Source organism: Onychostoma macrolepis, chromosome 05 (assembly GCF_012432095.1).
Source record: "Onychostoma macrolepis isolate SWU-2019 chromosome 05, ASM1243209v1, whole genome shotgun sequence".
Classification (NCBI taxonomy): Eukaryota; Metazoa; Chordata; class Actinopteri; order Cypriniformes; family Cyprinidae; genus Onychostoma; species Onychostoma macrolepis.
The window spans coordinates 8,413,914-8,437,563 of record NC_081159.1 but is presented as its reverse complement, the minus strand read 5'-3'; the positions used below and the strand labels follow the sequence as shown (position 1 = coordinate 8,437,563).

Here is a 23,650-nt window from a genome sequence, read left to right as displayed (position 1 = left end):
TCCTGTTTAAGAAATGTAACTCTACATTATGATATTAAGACTGACTTAATTTTACCTCTCAGGTTCACTGTAAAACTGTCTTTTTATGTAGTATTAGGGTGTAAATATAACAACATAATATAATTATGCCATTTTTCTCTGCCTTGTGTCAAAGGCTGCCTGAATAATAACATGGGCGTTTGTGTTTTGCTAACCAAGATTTATCTATTATCTAGGATGTTGGTTTGGGTTTCATAATGACTTCCTTTTCATAACTGTCAGACCACAGGTTCAGTAAAAGGCAGTCTGCTGTGGGTTCTGGATCACACTCAAACTCCATTTGGGAAGAGACTGTTAAGAAAGTGGGTGAGCCAGCCGCTGAAGTCTGTGATGTGAGTCATTATTCAGTAATCAGTGATTTGAATGCTAGTATGGAAGATGCAGAGTGTTTGCAATGTTGAATAGAAATGGCATGCACAGATCTTCACTACACCACTACAGATAATATTGAGCTCTAAACTCTGATCCTAGGTTAATCCTAGTGCTAGAATATTTTGAAAACAGAGGAACTTTGCAGCCCTCTTTTCAGCCAGTGGCGGGATTACAATTCTGTTCTGGCTCGTTTGAAAAATCTCCCGTGGATTATGGGAAAACACTACTGCATATAAAAATGGATAACCTGCCGTAAAATGCAAGTTTTTAATCTGAGGTTTCTTCTTTTTGGTTATTACTCAAATTCAATATTCACGTTATCTCCCAAAAATTAAATTGGCAAGGCGCTGTCGATCTGATTTCATCTTTATATGCCTTTTAAAGGTTGTGGGGGATTGTTTGGATCTGTGTGTGATGTAATGCATGCTTACAAAGAATCAGATTATGTTTGTGGAGAAAAATAAATATATAAATATTTGATTCCATAACAATTTAATCTTAAATCCACATATTTTCCTGCCAAACCTCTTAACAGACATGTTGGGGAGCATTTTTGAATTGAGACTATCATGCCGTTGAATGTGAATTTCCATGGAAATGCTGGCGTCTTGTCTGTGGAAGGATTGGGCAATGCAGTTAGATTACTAAATTCTAAAGTTTGGGGTCATTATGTTTTGTAATAAATAATTATTTTTATTGAGAAAAAATGCATTAAAATGATCCAAAGTGAAAGTAAAGGCAATAAAACGGTATAAATAATTTCCATTTCAAATAAATGCTGTTCTTTTGAACTTTCTATTTATCAAAAAATCCTGAAAAAAATTCAACATTTTTTCCCCACAAAAGTATTAAGCTGTTTCCTCAGCATCAAATCAGTATATTAGAATGATTTCTGAAAATTCAGATTTGATCAGGAATAAATGGCAATATAAAATATTTTAAAATAGAAAATGGTTATTTTTGAACTGTAGTAATATTTCCTAATATTACAGTTTTAACTGTATTTTTGATCAAATATATGCAGCCTTGTTTTAAAAATATAAAAAAAATCTTTTGAACTTTATTGTACATATAGTCACGTCTCAAAAGATGCAGCAAGATATCAGTTAAAATTATATTTACTCACGGTGCTATCCGATTAAAAAAACAAGACAAGACATGCCTAAAAGTGTGCGCTGGACTTCGGTGGTATCAAAAGGCATTTTCTGCTGCAAAACAAATGCTTTTGATACCATTGAAGTCCAGCGCACGCTTTTGGTCATAAGATTTATCAACACAGTCTTTTTTTTTTTAATATATGCTTTTATGAAGTAAAATGAAGTAATGAAGTAAACTGGCCATTCTCTCTGGGAAAAAAAAAAAACACCTGTCAAGTTTAATAACCATATTATGTTTCTTTAAGTACTTTGGTGTAGTAATCCAGAAATGTCTATATTTTGTGTACTGCATCACAACTGTATTATACAGCAGAGAAGCACAATGTGATCTGCTGATAGTTACGATCCTGCTTCACTTAGGTGTGCTGTTTGATACAGGCCTTATTTTGTTCTAGTGGTTTATCTGGTTTGTGTACATAGCATCTGTTGACAAATTCCCACAATCCCTACTGATTTGCTTGCTTCTGTTTACACTATTTTTCAAATCCTCTCTCTCTCTCTCTCAGTGATATCCAGGCTCGACAGGAGGCAGTAGCAGAAATTTTGTGTTCTGAGTCCTGTGTCCTTCCCTCTCTCCAGTCTTTGCTAACTCGTCTACCTGACCTCGAGAGAGGACTTTGCAGTATCTACCACAAAAAAGTAAAGCCTTACCTAAACAATCACTATCTGTTTGAAACAATTCTTACTGCATAGATCCACCAGGAATCCATGCCTTTTCACTTGCAATTCACAATTAGTTTGAATTAGAGTGAACCACAATATATTTTAGACCATAGTGACCATGGCGGCACTAAAAGTGTCTGTCATGTTCTGTCTGAAAATGAAAACCTCTCAAGACCAGAATTTATTTTAGTTGATGGAAAGTTCTATATTTTCCCTGCTTTTTTTCATTCCATTTGTTTCTGGAATAAGGCAGGAGGTTGAAGGGAAGGTGCTTAATGGCGTGATTCTGTTGAATGGCTCTATTAGCATAATGACAAGAGTGGGAGCAGGAATGGGAATGATTATTGTTTTGTAGAGACAGAAGGTTCTTATTAACCTCGCCTCACCTGCCTGTTTCTGTCATCTCATTGTCCTTCATTTTTATAAACATAGTCATCAAAAACAAAATTTAGAATTTATTAAACAAAACGTGTTAAAAAGGTTCATATGTAGTTTTGGGCTAAAACTTTATCGTTGGTAAGTTGGAAATCATTGAATATTCGGAATGAAACTTAATATTCACCCTGAAAAAAACAGTATTCCTCAGTATTTACGCATTTTTGTGTTTTTCTTTTGTTTTTCTGCATCTCATTTACCAGTGGTAGACTGTGAAAGTAGGACTTCCAACATAAATTAAATGTATTTACTGTAAAAAGGGTCAGAAAGTTTTTGCATAGACCTACAGGGGACTTTCACACTGTTTTTAATGAACTCAGAGAGTGGATATGTATTGCCTCATTATGTTTAGTAGGAATGACTAACGTTGAGCCTTTGGGAAATGGGCTCGATGTTTATAAACATACACAAGATCAAGCAGAGATTTAATTGGCTTCTTGGTGCTTACTGTCATCAAAATATGGAAATTACAGATTGCATACGCACAAGCCATTGGCATATAATGATTAATGATGCCCAGCTACAACCTACAACTAAGCATTTCATATTTCTTCTGGTAATCAATATATATGTTTTTAAATATTATTATTAATTCATAAGGAAGTAAAGCACAATAAAGGGAATTTGTTCATTATTCTTAGTCTTTATACTTCAAAAAATCTTTATACTACTTATCTTTAAAAATCACTCTATATTATATAGATTGCTGTTTGGCTCACATCGTAAAATCAAATTTAATGAAATGTAATCTTTTGAAATAAGCATTGCAGCTTTTATATTAACTTGTAACTTTCGAGCCTAGACACATCATTCATTCTGCAATCTGCCAAAAACTTTGAACGCATTTAAACACGTGCATACATGACCATCCACGTTTACAGCACTGATTGTTTTCTAAATCTGTTACAGTGTTTTGAAGAGCTTACAAAGAGACGGTTAATTGAACCTGGAGGAAAGTTGCTAGATATAAAATTGATATGAATGAATGATACATTTATATACCGTTTTATTGTGTATTGCTGTACACCCAAAGCGCTTTACAATCATGTGGGGGGGGTTTCTCCTTGACCACCACCAGTGTGCAGCATCCACCTGGATGATGCGATGGTAGCCACAGTACAACAGCGCCAGTGCGCTCACCACACACCAGCTACAGGTGGAGAGGAGAGAGAGTCATAGGGCCAATTCAGTGGATGCAGATTATTAGGAAGCCATGCTCGACAAGGGCCAGTAGAGGGAATTTGGCCAGGACACCGGGGTTACACTCCTACTCTTTACGAGAAGTGCCTTGGGGTTTTTAATGACCACAGAGAGTCAGGACCTCGGAGATTTAACGTCTCATCTGAAAGACGGATATATGACCCCTAATTTACAATGTATTCTTGGCTATATTTTAAAGACATGTTTTTCTGTTTATTTTGATATTTTCTGTCTTGTCAGTGCTCTACTCAGGAATTTTACCTCATCACCAGCACTCTCTCTCGCCTGAGTGCTGAGTTTCAAGCCCTCATGCCTGCCATCCAATCACAGCTCAGCTCTGCCCTTCTAAAAAACCTCCTACTGGACACACCTCAGCTTCTAAGCCCCGCCCACAACTTCTTAAAAGTACTGGATGAAAAAGCTGCGAAGTGAGTTATATCTTTAAACATTTTGACTTCATGAATATTCACCTAAACCTGCCTTTTTCCAAATCCCTACATAAAATATGTGACCCTGGACCACAAAACCAGTTTTAAGTGTCGATTTTTCGAAATTGAGAATTATTCATCACATTTATACATCACACTGAATAAATAATCTTTCCATTGATGTATGGTTTGTTAGGATCGGACAATATTTGGCCGAGATGCAACTATTTGAAAATCTGGAATCTGAGGGTGCAAAAAAATCAAAACATTGAGAAAATTGCCTTTAAAGTTGTCCAATTGAAGTTCTTAGCAATGCATATTACTAATCAAGTTTTGTAGGTAAGAAATTTACAAAATATCTTCATGGAACATGATCTTTACTTAATATCCTAATGATTTTTGGCATAAAAGAAAAATTTATAATTTTGACCCAGACAATGTATTTTTGGCTATTGCTACAAATATACCCCAGCGACTTAAGACTGGTTTTGTGGTCCAGGGTCATATATATAAATATATGAAAAAATGAGAAAAATTGCTTTTATTCTGTATGTAGCTTTTCTGGTAAAATATCTGTCAAACCTATCCTTTTAGGACAGGAAATAAGACAGAGATGTTTGTGGATCTGACTGACTTCCCAGTGATCCGCAACAGAAAAGAGGAAATCCAGAGTGTCTTATCAGACATAATGGAGCATCGGCGAGAGGTTCGCCTAGTGTTAAAAAACCCTTCTTTGGAATACACCACAGTGTCTGGCCAGCAGGTAATAAGCATCAAGGATCTCTTCTTATTAATGAGTTTCAGGAACTGAGCACCAAAGCTATTTTAACAAGCTATTGGTATTTTCCACAAATATGCTACACTTTATTTTGTGTTAAAGGCACAAGTGCCTTGATGTTGCTGTCAAAATTGCACAAATTTGTCAAGCTTAAAGGGTTACTCCACCCCAAAATGAAATTTTGTCATTAATCACTTATCCATGTCCTTCCAAACCCGTAAAAGCTTTGTTCATCTTCGGAACGCAATTTAAGATATTTTGGATGAAAACTGGGAGGTTTGTGACTGTCCCATTGACTGCCAAGTACATAACAGTGTCAGGCGCCAGAAAAGTATGAAAGACATCATAATAATAGTGCATCTGCCATCAGTGGTTCGTTACGTTATGAAGCGACGAGAATACTTTTTGTACGCAAAGAAAACAAAAATAACGACTTTATTCATCAATTTGTCTCCTCCACGTCTCCGCACCACACAGGTACACTGTTTTCATTCAAATCAAAGCGTAAATAAACGTAGAAAACTTATCCGTGTGGTACGGCTGACACAGAACAGCTTACGCTGTTTGCATCCAGCGGATACCCTCCAAAATGAAATTTTGGTTTTCTTTGCGTACAAAAAGTATTCTCGTAGCTTCATAACGTTCAGATTGAACCACTGATGGCAGATGGACCATTTCGCCTTGACACTGTTATTTACTTGGCAGTCAATGGGCCAGTCACAAGCCTCCCAGTTTTCATCCAAAATATCTTAAATTGTGTTCCGAAGACAAACAAAGCTTTTATGGGTTTGGAATGACATGGGGATAAGTGATTAATGACAAAATTTTCATTTTGGGGTGGAATAACCCTTTAAATGTCAACCCTGTTACTTGTAATAATTAAACAACATTTTTTTTTCCCCATTGCAAATTAGATTTCAATGCAAAAATAAAATAAATAAAATTAGAAATGAAGTTATGCTTCAAAAGCATGTTTTTTTTCTCTCTCTCTCTTTGGAGCCCACAGACCCTGGTTTGGGCATCTCTGTTGTATGTAATGCATCTGAGAACACCAAGATATCATATCAGTTGTCTCTAATTATGTGACATTATTTGTTTAGTAACAAACCTAATTACTACCTATTCTACATCGTACATCTACATCTAACCTGGAAAAAGCCATTTTACTCATTTTATTCTGTTGTAGATATACTGTTGAAAACTACCTTACTAGGAGATGACAACTACAAGGACAGGGTCTAAAATGTTGCAGTTTGTATGCAGCTCCACATCTGTTTCTCCATCTGCTCACTGTTGCCATTCTCTCATGAATACACAACAGTTTTTCCACCTCAGAGTATAGACTCTGGCCATCCCTCCTTCTCCCACAATCTTTAGCTGAGTCTAACATAGCTACGACTTAAAAAAAAGAAATAAATAAAAAAATTTCTGATCCACTTGGCATCTTATTCTGGCCAAGAAGAGACAGTATGACTGACACAGACAATTACGTGCCACATTTTTACATATGATATAGGGGCAGGTTTTATATGAATTATATTTATAGAAGTTAATACCATAATAATATACTAGTGTGGGGGGAAAACTCTCTAAAATAACAGCACAACAGTGTTGTACATAAAATAAAGAAATGTCAATATATTTTCCCAGTGTACACTTAGAAGTTGTGTATAGCCATCCAGTCAGATTAGAGCACAATCTTGCCTGATTGACAAAGCACTTGCCTTTTTTTTTTTTTAATGCAGTATGCATCAAATGGTCAGTAAACAGACCTGTTCACTTTGTTATATGAGTGTTTGTAACTTAAATATGTAAATACAGAACTGATTTGATAGTGATCATTAGCAAGACGATGGCAGACTTTAATGGTATAATCCACCCAAACATGAAAATTCGGTCATCATTTACTCACCCTTAGTTCACGTTGGGCTCCAAACTCTGAGGCATTCGTCAAAATATTTGACAAATATGTTCCACACTAGAAAGATATTTAAATGTATGTTCCACACCAGAAAGAAAGATACAGTTTTGGAAATTATATGAAGGTGAATAAATGATGACAGAATTTTACATTTTTTTGGGTGAACAATTCCTTTGGTTTTTAGAGGATAGCACTATTTGTGGTGAAACATCTATGGTTGTTGTTGTAATGTGAAGGTAATGTTTTCTTTTTTTTAAAATGAAATTATGATCCTAAATTGTTTTTACGTAATTTCAAGTCTTTGCCACTGAGTATGACTTTGGATGATGACCAAAGTAAACCTCAACAAGGTTTACACACAGTCTACAAAGATTTGACAGTTGTCTCTTTTTTTTGTGTGTGCAGTTTCTCATTGAAGTAAAGAACAGCATGTCATCTATAGTCCCGACAGACTGGGTCAAAATCAACAGGTGGGCACTCCCTAAAAAGAAACCTATGTACTATGAGTAAGAGTACATGTACTACTATGTACTCTTAAGAGGATTCCTACCAAATGGCCCTCTCGTCTTATTTGTAACAAATGGTCTAGCTATTTGTAACTCAAATGTGCAAGGCTTCTGGTGTTGGCTGCTTCCAGTTATTTTAGCTGGACAAAAACCATTCCTCATACTGCTTGATATTGCAAACTGGTGTTTGTTATCATAATATTTTAATTTATTATCATAATCATGCACACACTGGTTAGTAATGCAGAAAGTTTTACTGTTGACTGCATTTTATTTTTCTAGTAATTTGGCTATAGCAGCTAATGATTTCTTGCAGGTTCGCTGGAAATAGCTGGCTTCTACATTATAAAATAATGTGGATACAAACCGATATTAAATGTATGCTTTTCATCCTCAGCACTAAGGTTGTGGGCCGCTATCACACTCCATTCATTGTGGAGAAACATCGGCGCCTGCAGCAACTACGAGAGCAGCTGATTATTGACTGCAATCACGAGTGGATCAACTTCCTTCAGTACGTACCTTTGAAATATGACAAAAAACATTTTTAATTGAAGCCATGTTGATTGGTTGAGATGCTTTCAGCGTTTTGCTTTAGTATAGACTTTGAAATCAGGAAGCTGCTGTGTAGTAATTTAATCATATAAAACATGCGTTTTATCCTGTCACTTTCCAACCCGGCAGCGTTCTTTCTCTCTTTCTCAATAGCCTTCTCTCTTTTTTGCCATGTGTAGGCTATTTGGGGACCATTACTACATCCTGAGGAAAGCAGTGTGTCACCTAGCAACCATGGACTGCCTCTTCTCATTGGCTCAGGTTGCTAAAGAAAATAATTACTGCAGGTGTGGTAATGAATTTGGCTTTTTATTCCCGTATTCTCTGCTGACTTCCTGTCATCTCTCATATTGCACAAGCATGCATATTCTCTCATAGATTACCTAGTTCATCAAATTGAATACAGTAAGCTTTGTTTCTAAGGCCTGTCTTTAGTCTTCTGTTCTTTTTGAACATTCAAAACTCAGATACGTGCAGTTCTGGGAGCGATTGTAGGGACTTTTCCCAGTCTTAAAGCTTTTTTTGGCACACTGAAGTGCAATAAAATCAATCATTTCTGAGCATCTACAAAGAAGCTCTATTCCTCTTTTGTGTTTGGTGAGATGTGCATAAAGCATCTTACGTAAGCTTTCATAGATGAACGAGAGAGTAAGGGGACCCTGGAGCCCCCACATCTCCGTCTCTCCCTGGCCCGAATTGAGTCCAACAGTAGGATGAATCCCACCCCCATGCAGTATAGAGCCCACTCCATATCCCTCTGACAGTCTGTGTGGGGGAGTGGATTTGACTTTGAAAGCAGAGGTTTCCGCCAACTACTCCCCCTCTGCTCCTTACCGCCTCCCCCTCCCGCCTGTTCTGCAGAGCACCAGAGCTTATCCTCTCCCTCTGGACTTTTCAAAAGTGTGTTGAGCTGATACCATAATTTCCAACTCTTATATGTAAGGTGTCGTGCCAATATGGCGTTCCTAAAACTTTGTTGGCGAATTCATTCTTGATTTTTTTGTTGTCTGCTTATCTAATTGTGAACACTCTTCTTTATTGGTGTCTAAAGCATCTTTTTTTTTTTTTTTGCATGCCTTGAGCATAGGCCTGAGGTTCTCGAAGATAAAAGTCAGATTTTGATCACGGCAGGCAAACATCCAGCCATCACCTCGCTGATGGGAGATGAGGATCAGTATGTCCCCAATGACACTCACTTACAGGTGACAGTTTTTTAATACTGTTATTGTGTTATAATGGATTAGTTGACCTAGAATGTTTCTTCAAACCTGTATGGATTTTTTTTATGTGCAACACACATTTTAACAAAAGGAGCAATGTGCTGGTCACTCTTTTAAAGCTTCAAAAGCAGCATAAAAGTGGTCCATATGACTCATGCACTATATTCCAATCCTCTGATAAGAGATATATTTAGATATTAAACTGATGCATGATGTATATTCCTGATATATATATGAGCTATGAGACTTTCATGAGCTGTAAGCTCTAATCATCAAAATTAAAACAAAAAAACTTTTGAAATGTTTTACTTTACATGCAATGAATCTAAAATATATGAAAGTTTCACTTTTTGAAATAACTTACAAGAAAAAAATTAACTTTTTCACGACATTCTAATTTGAGATGCACCTGTACATTTACCCAACTATTATCAAAAGTATTTCTAAATAAATACTACAACAACTTTTTTTTGTGACCTTACGTGAAGTATTATGACAAAATGCATTATGAAGAAGAATTGGACCTGTTCTGCAGCTGCATTAGAGCTAATATTAGCATCATGCTTCATAAGATTATGAATTTATGAGATTAATAGTACACTTTTAGTCAGAACTCACTTCAAACCACCATCGAGTGTTTCTAATAACTTCCTTTTACGATCACATGTGGAATTTGGTCGTTTACTGTTGTTTAAATATGCTATTTATAGCCTTTCATATCGCTGCACAAATTAGCATAGATGTACACATTCCACTAAAAAATAAATCACATACAAACCATATCCTATCGTAATCGTGTGTTTATTATCTTATATAATCTATAGTGGCTGTTGTCATGTTTATTTCTGCTGTGTAAAAGCCTTAATATGTATGCTCTGGCTGAAACTCTTGTTGTTTGTGATGTTACAACCGCCTCTCAGTTCTTAAGTTGCCAGGGATACATTCCAAGTATAATACACATTAGTAGAAAAAAAAAACTATTTTAATTTTTATTTATCTATATACACTTTGGGCGGCCGCAGTACATTATAAAAGTAGCCCAAAAAACCGCAACCCACAGCTCTGTAATTTTTCCCGCGACTGTATTTTCAAAATAGCACTTGTGCCGCTACCCTGGCAACACTGGTGCTGTACACTCATCACACAATGATAGATGACCTTCCGCGCTTCGATAACGGGAAGAAGTTGGGGTCAAACCTTATCAAACGATTAATCTGCGTTAAAAAAAAATATTAACGTTAAAATTAACGTTGACACCCCTAATATATATACACACACACATATACAGAGCTGGGTAGATTACTTACAAATTTTAATCCGTTACTGATTCCAGATTGACAAAAATGACAAAAATTGTAGACAGTAGCGTAATCCATTACATTACACATTTTAGGTAATATAATCAGATTACTTTTGGATTACTTTTGGATTACTTTTAGATTACTTTTGATTTAACTCATTTATCACATCGATTTAAATATCATTATCTTGTACCATAATGATGGAAAAAATGCAAAGTGTAAGAACACTTGTTCCATTCATTGTAACATTTTACAACATGAAGTGCATTAAACATTATATTACATCAAGGTTTCCCAAACTAGAGTTCGTAAAGGAACTGCAGGGGGGTTGTGAGTTTAATGAAAAGCTGACAATTAATCATAAAAAAATGAAAATGAAAATAAATCATTTTAAAACAAACTTTTGAGGAAAGTCTCTTCACTCTGCAGCTATATTTGCGACGCCTCCGGGCAGCTCGTACAAGACCGATCTTAATGAATGGGGGAATCCTGAAATCTCAAAAACCACTGGTTGAACTCACAATTAAATTACGTATGTCAAATCAGCAACAAAAATATGAAATTAATTGCCCCATGAATGTTGTTTATTATGCTAAATAGCGTTTAAAAAGCTTATTTTTCAGGCTAGACCAGCCAATGTGCATGTGGAGTCATAACGTGCTTAAGACTGTGCATGTGCATTGGCTGGTCTAGTCAGGTTTCTATGGGAAAGTTGGCTCTTTCATTTAGAAGGTGGGACTATTCCTCCATATTGTGCTTTGCAGTTTCTCCCATTCATAATTATAGGAGAGAACCGTCTTTGCATTTCTGTAGTCTTTGTTTTAAATAAACCACTCACTAAAAAAAGGTGAACATTTTTTATTTACCTGCATGCCATGTGATCATTAATCAACATCAAAGAAACCGTGAAAATGCAAATGTGTTACTTAATTATTGAAATATTTATTTTAAAATCTCAGGGGTACTTAAAGCAAATATATTTGGTGAATAAGGTTTAGATTACAAAAAGTTTGGAATGCCTGCATTACATGTAACTAAGAAATAATGTGAATATGTGCATTTTAATTAGTTATAATTAATAATACATGGTTAAAAAAAACCTACAGAGTAATAATTCAAATAAAAATTAATGTGTTCATCAGTAGTTGATACAATGTTGAAACCCTTCTTAAACCTGAAAAGATTTTTGTAAATTCACTGGTCAAATTCTTTCACTACCTGACTAATGATGACTGATCTTTGTGTGAATGTCCACAAAACTGGACTATATTTACATATATAATATGTATTTATCTCTCCTTTAGAAAGTAAAATTTAAAAGATGAAAAAGAGAAATTAGGGAGAATCAATGAATTATGAATAGTTTATCGCTATTTTGTGAATATGTAATCCATAAAAAAAAGTAACTGTAGTTTGATTACGAGTATTTTAAAATGTAATTTACTCTAATTACAAGTACTTAATTTTTGGAATCTGATTACGTAATCCAGATTACATGTAATCAGTTACTACCCAGCTGTGTGTGTGTATATGTATGTGTATATATATATATATATATATATATATATATATATATATACACAGTGGGTACGGAAAGTATTCAGACCCCCTTCAATTTTTCACTCTTTGTTATATTGCAGCCATTTGCTAAAATCATTTGTTCTTTTTTTTCCCTCAATGTACACACAGCACCCCATATTGACAGAAAAACACAGAATTGTTGACATTTTTGCAGATTTATTAAAAAAGAAAAACTGAAATATCACATGGTCCTAAGTATTCAGACCCTTTGCTGTGACACTCATATATTTAACTCAGGTGCTGTCCATTTCTTCTGATCATCCTTGAGATGGTTCTACACCTTCATTTGAGTCCAGCTGTGTTTGATTATACTGATTGGACTTGATTAGGAAAGCCACACACCTGTCTATATAAGACCTTACAGCTCACAGTGCATGTCAGAGCAAATGAGAATCATGAGGTCAAAGGAACTGCCTGAAGAGCTCAGAGACAGAATTGTGGCAAGGCACAGATCTGGCCAAGGTTACAAAAAAAATTCTGCTGCACTTAAGGTTCCTAAGAGCACAGTGGCCTCCATAATCCTTAAATGGAAGGCGTTTGGGACGACCAGAACCCTTCCTAGAGCTGGCCGTCCGCCAAACTGAGCTATCGGGGAGAAGAGCCTTGGTGAGAGAGGTAAAGAAGAACCCAAAGATCACTGTGGCTGAGCTCCAGAGATGCAGTCGGGAGATGGGAGAAAGTTGTAGAAAGTCAACCATCACTGCAGCCCTCCACCAGTCGGGGCTTTATGCCAGAGTGGCCTGATGGAAGCCTCTCCTCAGTGCAAGACACATGAAAGCCCGCATGGAGTTTGCTAAAAAACACCTGAATAAGATTCTCTGGTCTGATGAGACCAAGATAGAACTTTTGGCCTTAATTCTAAGCGGTATGTGTGGAAAACCAGGCACTGCTCATCACCTGTCCAATACAGTCCCAACAGTGAAGCATGGTGGTGGCAGCATCATGCTGTGGGGGTGTTTTTCAGCTGCAGGGACAGGACGACTGGTTGCAATCGAGGGAAAGATGAATGCGGCCAAGTACAGGGATATCCTGGACGAAAACCTTCTCCAGAGTGCTCAGGACCTCAGACTGGGCCGAAGGTTTACCTTCCAACAAGACAATGACCCTAAGCACACAGCTAAAATAACGAAGGAGTGGATTCACAACAACTCCGTGACTGTTCTTGAATGGCCCAGCCAGAGCCCTGACTTAAACCCAATTGAGCATCTCTGAGAGACCTAAAATGGCTGTCCACCAACGTTTACCATCCAACCTGACAGAACTGGAGAGGATCTGCAAGGAGGAATGGCAGAGGATCCCCAAATCCAGGTGTGAAAAACTTGTTGCATCTTTCCCAAAAAGACTCATGGCTGTATTAGATCAAAAGGGTGCTTCTACTACTGAGCAAAGGGTCTGAATACTGAGGACCATGTGATATTTCAGTTTTTCTTTTTTAATAAATCTGCAAAAATGTCAACAAGTCTGTGTTTTTCTGTCAATATGGGGTGCTGTGTGTACATTGAGGAAAAAAAAATGAACTTAAATGATTTTAGCAAATGGCAGCAATATAACAAAGAGTGAAAAATTTAAGGGGGTCTGAATACTTTCCATACCCACTGTATATAAAAAAAAATATATATATATATATATATATATATATATATATATATATATAATATAAAATATGAAACTGATATTTAAAAAGGAAATATGTAATATTGAGTAGCTGTAAAATGAATTTCCTATTTTTTTGCATTTAGATTAGATTGTGTTTATGGTCATTCAATGCTCATTTATTCTTTAAAAACACTAATAAATATTCAATTTTTTAAACATTTTTATACATGTGCATTATATACTGTACATTGTGATGCTTAAATTCAGTTATATTCACTTAAATTCACTTGACAGATTTTTAGTTAGTGTTGTAGTTTTTTAAATTTATTTAGAAAAAATGTACTTAAATATTGGTCCATCCCTATCTCTGATAGTGTACTTTATTCCCTGATAAATCTTTCCCTCCAGGGAGTTGTTAACCGCTGTTCTCAAGAACCGGATCAGTCTGGTTCTTTCACACTGGTTTTTGTGAACTGGATAAACTGATTCATTGACGGCCCATCTCAAAATAATGATTCACTCACCTATTCTGTTTCATTCTAGTAGTGCGGAAATTGCACACTTTACTTGAGACACATATTCATGAGCCATATTAATATCTGTGCTTCCACATTCTCATTAACAACTCTTTTTCATAAAATGCCATTGGGGCTTATAGATCTTAGAGATTTTATGAAACTTGATTATCGTTCCAGCATTTAATTTTAAAATAATGGTGAGGGAATCTGTCTTCATGCCAAAGGCTGTGTGGTTGTCTTTCACTACAGGTAATCCTTTTTACTTCACCTGTAAGAAAATGCTATTGAACCAGCAGCCAAACCTTTTGTATCGGCCACCCACTCTGCCATTCCGATTAGCATATGTTTCTTAATACCTTTGTCAGTTCTTTTTCTCCCTTGCTCTTCTCCCACCCACCCACCCAATCACTGGGCTTCCATTCAGTGTGTGAGTCAGCCTTTAATAATGAAGCCGTCTTGCTGGGTCACCATACTTTTCTTCGCATTACTTGTCATATGCCCATTCACTCAAGACATTTTTTTTAAAAACCCTTCAACAGACGTTAAAATGTTAAAAATGTCTGATTGTCATTATGAACTTTAACAAAATAGCCATGTGACATCTGCAAACAAATGATGCAAATGGTGCAAATTTTTAGCCAAATGGTGTCCATGTGATTTTTACTGCATGTATGATATCAGTTCCTCTCACATTCACACAGGTGTCCACAGGACGATGAATATGATCCATTTGACTACCAGAAAGTATACTTTTTTAATGTCTTTCTTTAAAAAATAATGCCACTTGATGTGATTTTGTTTTTCTACTGCGATGGCATTCATACATTTTAAATGTTGCTGGAGTGTCCAAATACTTTTTGGAACTACTGAATGCCAATGTATTTTTTAATATAAGATCCATTTTATTTTTTAATAAAAAATTGATTTAAACAATTTTTCTGAATCACTTTTATAACCCCATTCAGTGTTTCTTTTGTCCTTTTCTTTAATATAATTTATTTGTATTCCTTGTAAGTTAATAATATATTTTTAATAAAAAATGTTTAAATAATCAAATGCAAAAATGCAATAAAATGGTTTTAGAATGTTTTAAATAGTTATACCCATTTTTGTGTATTTCTGTAGTAGAGGTCGACCGATAGTGGATTTTACGGATACTGATTTACGGACCACACTGTCCGATACCGATTAATCAGCCGATAGTTTTCAAAATGGATACTGAAAGAGAGCTAGTGCTTTACTATTAAAAAAAAAAAAGCAGCAACAGTACTAAACCATGCTTTGTAAATGAATAAAAATATTAATAGTATTTACTATACTGATCATTAAAGTTATTTCATAGTTTGCTAATGTTAAAAGAAGAAACTTTAAAATTTAAAAATGTAGCTTATTAGTAGCTAATAGTGAATGTTGAAATGAAAACACTCTAACAAGGAACAATACTTCTACAGTTTTCATTAATGCTACGAATGGACTATTGTTAAGTACTAGCATTTAATTTCAACAATCACGCTTAAAGATGGCCATCTTTAAATATCTACACAAGGCCATAGCATTAAAATTACATACATATGGATATTGTATGTGTACTCACACACTTTATTTGCTTCTATTTTTTAACACTTGATAATTATCTAATCAAAAAAAAAAATAATAATAAGTTAGTCACACACCGGGCAAAAGCGCAGCGCTGCGTCTAGGAGAACTCAGAAATATCACACACACACCAGACGCTTTGCGTTCAAATCAAGTGGCGGTCTAAAACAATTTATTTAATCACCAAACGGACATAAGTTTGCTTCAAGAATGAACAATGTGGCATAAATGAGTTTGAAGTTCGGTGTTTAAAAAAAACAGAGCAAGCGGAAAGAGAACGCGCGATCTGTATTACAGCTCTCTATATGAAGCATACAGACTTTATTAGAGCCACAGAAAGACAAACGTTTTGCTGAAAAATGCACAATACATAATTTATAGCCTAGGGTGAAGTCATTATACGTTCACAGCGATTTGGGACAAATATAATGTAATTTAATAGAAAACTATGTGAATGGCGCTCTGTTCCGCGGCAGGCTTTTCTGTCGGCTGTATTTAAATGCGAGTCTGGAGTTTCCCGCTCTGTGCAGCGCTCAGTGTCACGTGTCAAAATAAACAACACGTGCTGTCAGTGATTTCCGCCTCTAGAGGCCGCTCTCGTACTGTATAATGCCAGCGGACCCTTCTCAGCCACTCCAGCAGTGGTTGCACACCGGAAAACTATCGGCATGGATTTTTGCCGATACCCGATAGTTGTGGCAATCAACTATCGGTGCTGATTAATCGGCAAAACCGATGAATCGGTCGACCTCTATTCTGTAGTATATGCTACTGTTCAGAAGTTGTCGGTAATTTTTTGTTTTAGAAAGAAGTCTCCAATGCTCACCAAGGCTGCACGTACCAAAATGCAGTAAAACAGAAATATTATGAAATATTATTGCAACTTAAAATAGCGGTTTTCTTTCTTTTTTCTGTGATGGCAAAGCTGGATTTTCAGAAGCCATTATTCCAGTCTTCAGTGTCACATGATTTTTCAAAAAGCATTCTAATATGCTGATTTGGTGCTTATGAAACATTTCTTTTAATTATATATTATTACTTTTGTGGAAATCATGAAATTGTTTTTTCCCCCCAATATTTTTTGATTAATAGAAAGTTAAAAAGAACGGAATTGATATAAAATGGAAATCTTTTGTAACATTATAAATGTCTTTATTGTCTCTTTTAAGGCATCATTTCTGAATAAAAGTATTATTTAAAAGAAAAAAATCTTACTGACCCAAACGGTTTTGGTGGTGTCTATTCTCTTGTCTCTGACCTTTTTTCTATTTCATTATAAATTGATTTCTGCTGGTCGTACTCTTTCATAATGACTGAGCTGTGTTTCCTCAGCGTTTTCTGTCCAGATGATTGAGACCTGACCTTTGTGCTCCATCCCTGATTCCCTCTTTATCTTTGACACTCGAGCAGTCAGCCAGAACATTAGCATCTGCTTCTGCTTGAACTTTGTTCCGCCACAAGAATCTTTACTGTAATATTGCACAAATATTCATCTGATTACCTTTTCCTGTCTTCAGGGTGATGGCAAGCGAGCCATGATCATCACTGGGCCCAACATGGGTGGCAAGAGCTCTTACATCCGACAGGTTGCTCTGGTGACAATCATGGCACAGCTGGGATCCTTTGTTCCTGCCAGAGAGGCGTCAGTGGGCATTGTAGACGGCATATATGTCAGGTAACTTCCACCTGCCAAACACCATCTTCTTCTTAGTGGCCTATAAACAATGGGTGAGAAAAGATTCTTGTAGTTGTAAAAGCCTCACTATGAGCATAATGCATATCATTTCCTCTGGTTGTTACAAAATGCATCTGAGATCTTTTAATTGCATTTTATCTTCTGATGAAAAGACCTTTTATTCTCTACTGTTCTTATTTCCTGTTTTCCACGTTCTTTCCTAAAGAACAAAGTTCACTTTCCTAGGAGATTTAGCACAGCCTCACCCGATCTGCCATAATGCAGTGTTTACTGAGATATGTCGATGGGTCATTTTCCAAAGGAACAGAAGCTTTGGAAACATCTGTCTTCTTAAACCTGTGGAAAAATCAGCACTTACTGAGATATTGTTTCTTTTGTTTTCTGGCCATTAGAGAGGAAGTTATGCATGACAGCACAAAGCTGAACTTTAGTGACCATGACAACACTTCTGAAGTCTGCTCAGCCCCTGAGTTTGTGCTTGAATTGAAACCATGCCCACTAGTCTTTTCACAGAACCCCGGTAACCACAGATTACAGAGGCAGGAGTGTGAGTCAAACCTATTCAGACCTTATGCCACATCTTATGCTTGATTTTTGAAGAGCAGAGTAATAATAGATTTTCAGGTCCAAAAAGAAATACCGGTGCTTTCGAGGCAAAAAACGATGAGAGTGAAAACATTGATTTTTAATTTAAATACAGTTTTGCTATCTTAAATGCATGCAAAAAAACCAAACAAACAAACAATTGAGTCATAATTCACTTTGCACATTTTGCAATGATGTCATTGCTGTTGGTTAGATTTTTAATGGCAAACATTCTTTCCCTTTTTAAAATAGAAATGTAATAATTAAAAAGAAAAAACTAATATTAAATCACAATTAATAAAAAAAATAACAAGACTAATGTGTGAAACTAATATGTACTGGTTTTGTTGGATTGAATTTTTAAATATAAATTAATTTGTAAGTTTTTTTTCTGTATTTTAAAATTAGAATTTTAAAAGCCTAATTTTAAGTTTTATCAAGTTTTGCACATTTATTATTTATTTATTCATTTATTTTTTACATTTTGTTAGGCTTGAATCTTCACAGGCATTTAGTAGAACATTTTCTCTTTTGTAAGAGAAAAAGAACAAAATCAAAACAAATGTATTTGCACATCAAAACCAAGCTTTATTTGTAAAAGGAATTCATGGATATTTCTTGTGAGTGTCAGTGGTAATCTACTATCATCCTGTAATGTGTTCTGAAAACATAAAAAATGGCCTGCCTGTTTCATTTGGTCTTTTTAAGCTTCACTGTCACAGAAATTTATTCAGTGGTGTTTCACCTCCCTCATAAATTCAAATGAAATATCTAGATTCTTGTCAAGTATATAACTAAACCTGTCTTGCTCTTATTTCTTAATAACCTACATGAACTTCCAACCCCTCTTTACTTGCTTTAGTCTTTCATTTTGATGTGATTTATTAACATTGTTTACTGTTGTAGGGGTGGTTGATTTCTGCTGACTGTGCTAGTCATTAGGCTACCAACATCAACAACATCCACAGCGGTTCACTAATTAGACTCAGATGCAAGTGGAAAATGCCTGAGATCTATTGTAGATTTGAAAATATTTCATTTAAGGCTAGTAATAATGTAGAATTAATTAAGGTATTTTGTAAATGTTCTTAGCAGCCAGCAGTCTCTTTTATTTGGATGATATGCAACATACATTGATTAAGTGAATTTCTGGTTTTTATCTTTTAAGATTTTAAAGCAGCGCTGTTGGACCGTTCAGCAGGAAGGGGATGTAGAGTGTTAGATGTTTTTTTGACACTACCTGTCATTCTAAGTCTGTACATACCGCTAACAGTGAAGTGCTGCCTTGTTAATTAACCCAGTCCTGGCACTATTCACGTCAGAAGATAATTGCCTTCACTCCCCAGAGTTGTGTTGGTTTGTTCCAATTAAAAGGTCAAGATCAGGTTTAAACGGTGCCCAATTAAGCCTGAAGCGTTCAGTGGCCTATACTGCACTCTGGTGAAGCAGAAACATTGAATGGTTATCGCATTTACGTAGTGAGACTGTAGAATGCTGGAAAAGAGTTTACATCCTAAGCAGAGTCAAAAGCCTTTGCAGCTGCTTTGACTAGATTTTGGCTTTTCATGTAACAAAGATTTGTGACACTCTTAACTATTGTTGGGTAGCTGACATTTGAAAAGTGCACATGCCATGCTACACTCAATCTAAGATGGTTTTAAAAGTTATTTCTGCGGTTCATTGATAATAGTTATCATGCATCCAGCCTTATATTATTTAAGAGTAATATTATTAGGAATTATTATTTATGGAATGTTTAAAAATTGACTTTGTTTAAAGTTTTAATTTGTGTCACTGCCTGAGGTTTGTCAAAATTCTCACATTTATTTTTTGCTTTCATGAAAGCCTTGTGCGTCAACTATTCAGGCACAGAAGAAGAATGCTTTTTCATCTCATCTTGAAGTGACATGCCCATAATAGCTATCTAAACTGCAGAAGTCTGCACAGTCCTGAGCATCTGTGTGAGTCTTTGGTCAGACAGACAGTAACCCCCAACACCCGCCCCCCCCACCGATGGACCACTTTTATTAAATAGCACTTAAGGTTTGGAAGCTCTTTTTCCCCTCTTTGTTTTGGTTGTGATGGAAACAAGAAGTTAAGTGCAATTCCAAAAAAAAGAAACATGAAGCCTTAAATGAAGTGAAAAAGTAAATCTTTTGTAATAAAGAAAAATATATATTTCCTCTGAAATATCTAAATCTTTTTTGAGTTTCATAGTACCGTCTGACCTTTATTGTGTTTATTGCTGTGTTCAGCCTGAGCTTGCTTTTATGGCAACCAGACTGATTCACCACAGAAACATCTTATTGCTGACGTGACCAATTGTGAATTGTTTCTACAAGAAAAATGTGCATAAGCAAGTGTTAATATTAAGCAAATGAGACACAGAACCGACTCTAAATAGTTTACGTGTGTAAAAGCACATTTGATATTTTGCTCATCGTGGAAAACAATATGATTGCAACAGCCATTGAAGCCGCTGATAAAAATTCTAATTACACTCAAAATGGAAATGTGGTTGTGCAGCTCAAGCTCTGTTTCCTGGGAGAAATCTGCTGACAAAAACATGAAAATGAAATGCCTGTAGTCAAAATGTTTGGAGGTTAAAATACAAGAAAACATTTAGAGACAGAAGCATCAAATAGAATGAAAGTGGCATTTTGTTAATGTGGCTAAGCAAAGTGGACTACATATACCATCTGTGTTCTCTCTCGAGCATGGCCAAGAGCTGCACTATTAGTCCAGCTAACGCTTGTCTGTGGCGTTTTATTCAATTTAAAAGTAGGATGAAGCCCCTTACCAGGATAATGGGAATAATTTTCAGATTAGCTGTTAACAAAGAATAATTCTGCGTTCTGGGGATTCTGTACATGACCTGTAATGGCCAGCACATTAATTGGCTCATGTCTTGCTTAATGCTGTTGCAATTGGCCTGAATTAAGGAGGCTTTACATTGTGCTTTTCTAACCATTGGAAAAAGAAAAGAAGAAAAATCCAAACATTAACACTGTAATACAGCAGTTTAAGAGCAAGAGTCCTGCGGTAAAAACATACCCTAGAGGTTTGTTCACCTCTACATGGTGATTTTCAACAGTGTCAGCTTTTTTCTGCACACTCAGCAACTTATGAAATAATGAGGTGCTGCATTTGCCTAAGCCATGTGATCTTTGTGTGGTGTTCATATTTGATGGTAGTGACCTTATAGCCTTGAAATATGCTTGAAATCAGCTGCCAACCAGTCTTTTTTTTTTTTTTTTGTAGTCACACCAGTAATGCATTTTAAGAGTATTTGTAGATCCCTTTCATCTGCCTCTCATGGTTATGAATTGTCTTATCATTCTTAATTGTGACTGTGACTCAAGTCTTTGTAATGAGGCTAACTGCTGTCACTGAAGAACCTTTCTAACACGACAGTTACAAAAGCTATTCGTAACTTACAACCCTAATGGTTTGGTCAGAGTTAAAGGCCAAAATTCAGCAAAAATTAAAATTCTATCATCATCTACTCACTCTCATGCCATTTGTAAACCTGTATGGCTTTATTTTGTGTTTGAAACACAAGGCATATTTTTTTTAAAGAATATTCTGGACACTTTTGAGTATAATAAAAGTGAATGCAACAAAAATTGTCAAAGTACCATGAGCATTGTCCCCATTGCATCTTACATTTCAATCTACTCCTCACACAAAGCTACCATATAGCTACAGACAAATTGGAATATAGTGCTTGAGTCATATGGATGGTGCTTTGATGGTTCTTTTATTGCGCTTTTGCATCTTTTTTTGAAGTTTAAAGGCTCCAGTCCCATCCATTGTAATTGTATGGATATGATTAACTGCCATATTCTTCCTTTTATTTAAGTTTTTTGTTTGTGTTCCACAGAAGAAGAAAAGTCATATAGGTTTGGAACAATGTGAGAGTGATACATTTAAATTTTTTATCAAACTAATGCTTGTTCACAGGCTAATTTAATTTGCTCAACTGGTTTTGGTTCTGACAGAATGGGAGCGTCTGACAACATCTCAAGGGGAAGAAGCACCTTTATGGAGGAGCTTGTGGAAGCATCGGATATTTTGGCTCGTGCCACCTCCCATTCCCTGGTCATCTTGGATGAGCTGGGTCGAGGCACCAGCACTCACGACGGCATCGCCATCGCTTATGCTACCCTAGAGTCCTTCATCAGAGATGTAAGTGAGACTGAAAGACTTGGAGGCCTTGCTTGGCAAATATACCTAATAGTGTTGTCAAAAGACCCGGTACTTCGGTACCAAGTCGGTACTAAAGAAATGAAAACGTCACGATACCAGGTTTTTTTAAGTACCAGTGGTACGAGTACCAGTTCAACCCGGTTCTTGGCGCGTACGGCCCTATGATTTCCGCGATGCAGAAAACGCGGATGGAATCTTGGAATCCAGTTATAAAAGCGGAATTTACAGTTTAGCACGGAATGTCACAGAATTTGTGAAAGTTTGGATGAATTAATCAAAAGTAGGTCATTACACTTAAATCAAATCGCGACATGGACTAGTATCTGTAAATATTAAGCTGCAAAAGTCGATTCAGATATGAATCCCGCATGTTCTGCGAGTCTCTGTGTGAATGAGTGAATGGCAGATACGCGCATTTTTTATTTTTATTTTTTACTACATACACTGAAGCGTGCGTGACGCTCGCGGTGATTTCAGCATCTGCCATCTCAATGAGGACATAAATACATAAACAACATCTACAGAACTGCTCTGAGAGTCACTTCACGAGCATTTTACCGTTTCATTTGAGTAAAACCAGCGTTATATCATATAGCTACACACAGAAATTTAAAGGTATTCACGGCAACCCGTCAAAATTAAAGTTTATCTTACTATTACTATATATTACTATATACTATTATTTAGTAGAATGTATGTGATACTATTACTACTGTTGAAAAAAAATTATATTTATTTTTAAAGAAATAATCACACAATATTTCTTCCATATTTTAATTTTAATAGTAAATCCCCTTTATTTACCAAAAAAATAAAATGTGTTTAAATTTCATTAATTAAAAGACAAATTAAATTTGGGTGAAACTTTACTCTTTACTGTTTTTCATACTTTTATTACTTGCGGAAAAACTTGAAACACAATTTAAATAAGTATAAAGAATGGCATTGATTTTTTATTATTAAAAATAGTATTTTTTAATTAGCGTGTGGTACCGAAAGTGGTACAGAGAACCGTGGATTTTCACTGGTATCGGTACCGAATACTGAAATTTTGGTACTGTGACAACGCTAATGCCTAAGGAGGAAGGCTGTGATTCTGAGATGTTTTCATGCCGGATTACAACATGCCATAAAGTAACACAGTTCATCCCGTATGACTTATAGTATAATTATTGGAGGGAGATTCCCTGTGTTGTAGCCTGTGGTTATGTACCCTGTTTACAGGCTGAATAGAGGACTGTGATTCCAGTAATTCTACAGTTCTTAGGTCACTGCTACTTTGGATTGAACCCAA

At 35.8% G+C, this 23,650-nt stretch overlaps 1 protein-coding gene across 3 annotated transcripts in view; it reads left to right on the top strand.

The window, feature by feature from the left end:
* msh3 (mutS homolog 3 (E. coli)) overlaps positions 1–23,650 on the top strand; it is a 77,826-nt gene that overhangs the window by 39,051 nt on the left and 15,125 nt on the right. For 2 of the 3 annotated variants that reach the window (XM_058775994.1, XM_058775995.1), the window contains exons 12-21: positions 262–371; positions 2,075–2,207; positions 4,107–4,294; positions 4,889–5,057; positions 7,399–7,463; positions 7,897–8,013; positions 8,234–8,341; positions 9,142–9,256; positions 17,384–17,541; positions 22,149–22,335. In XM_058775994.1, coding sequence (XP_058631977.1) covers positions 262–371; positions 2,075–2,207; positions 4,107–4,294; positions 4,889–5,057; positions 7,399–7,463; positions 7,897–8,013; positions 8,234–8,341; positions 9,142–9,256; positions 17,384–17,541; positions 22,149–22,335 — 1,350 coding nt within the window. The remainder of the gene's footprint in view (positions 1–261; positions 372–2,074; positions 2,208–4,106; positions 4,295–4,888; positions 5,058–7,398; positions 7,464–7,896; positions 8,014–8,233; positions 8,342–9,141; positions 9,257–17,383; positions 17,542–22,148; positions 22,336–23,650) is intronic. The other variant, XM_058775996.1, reaches the window with a different exon arrangement.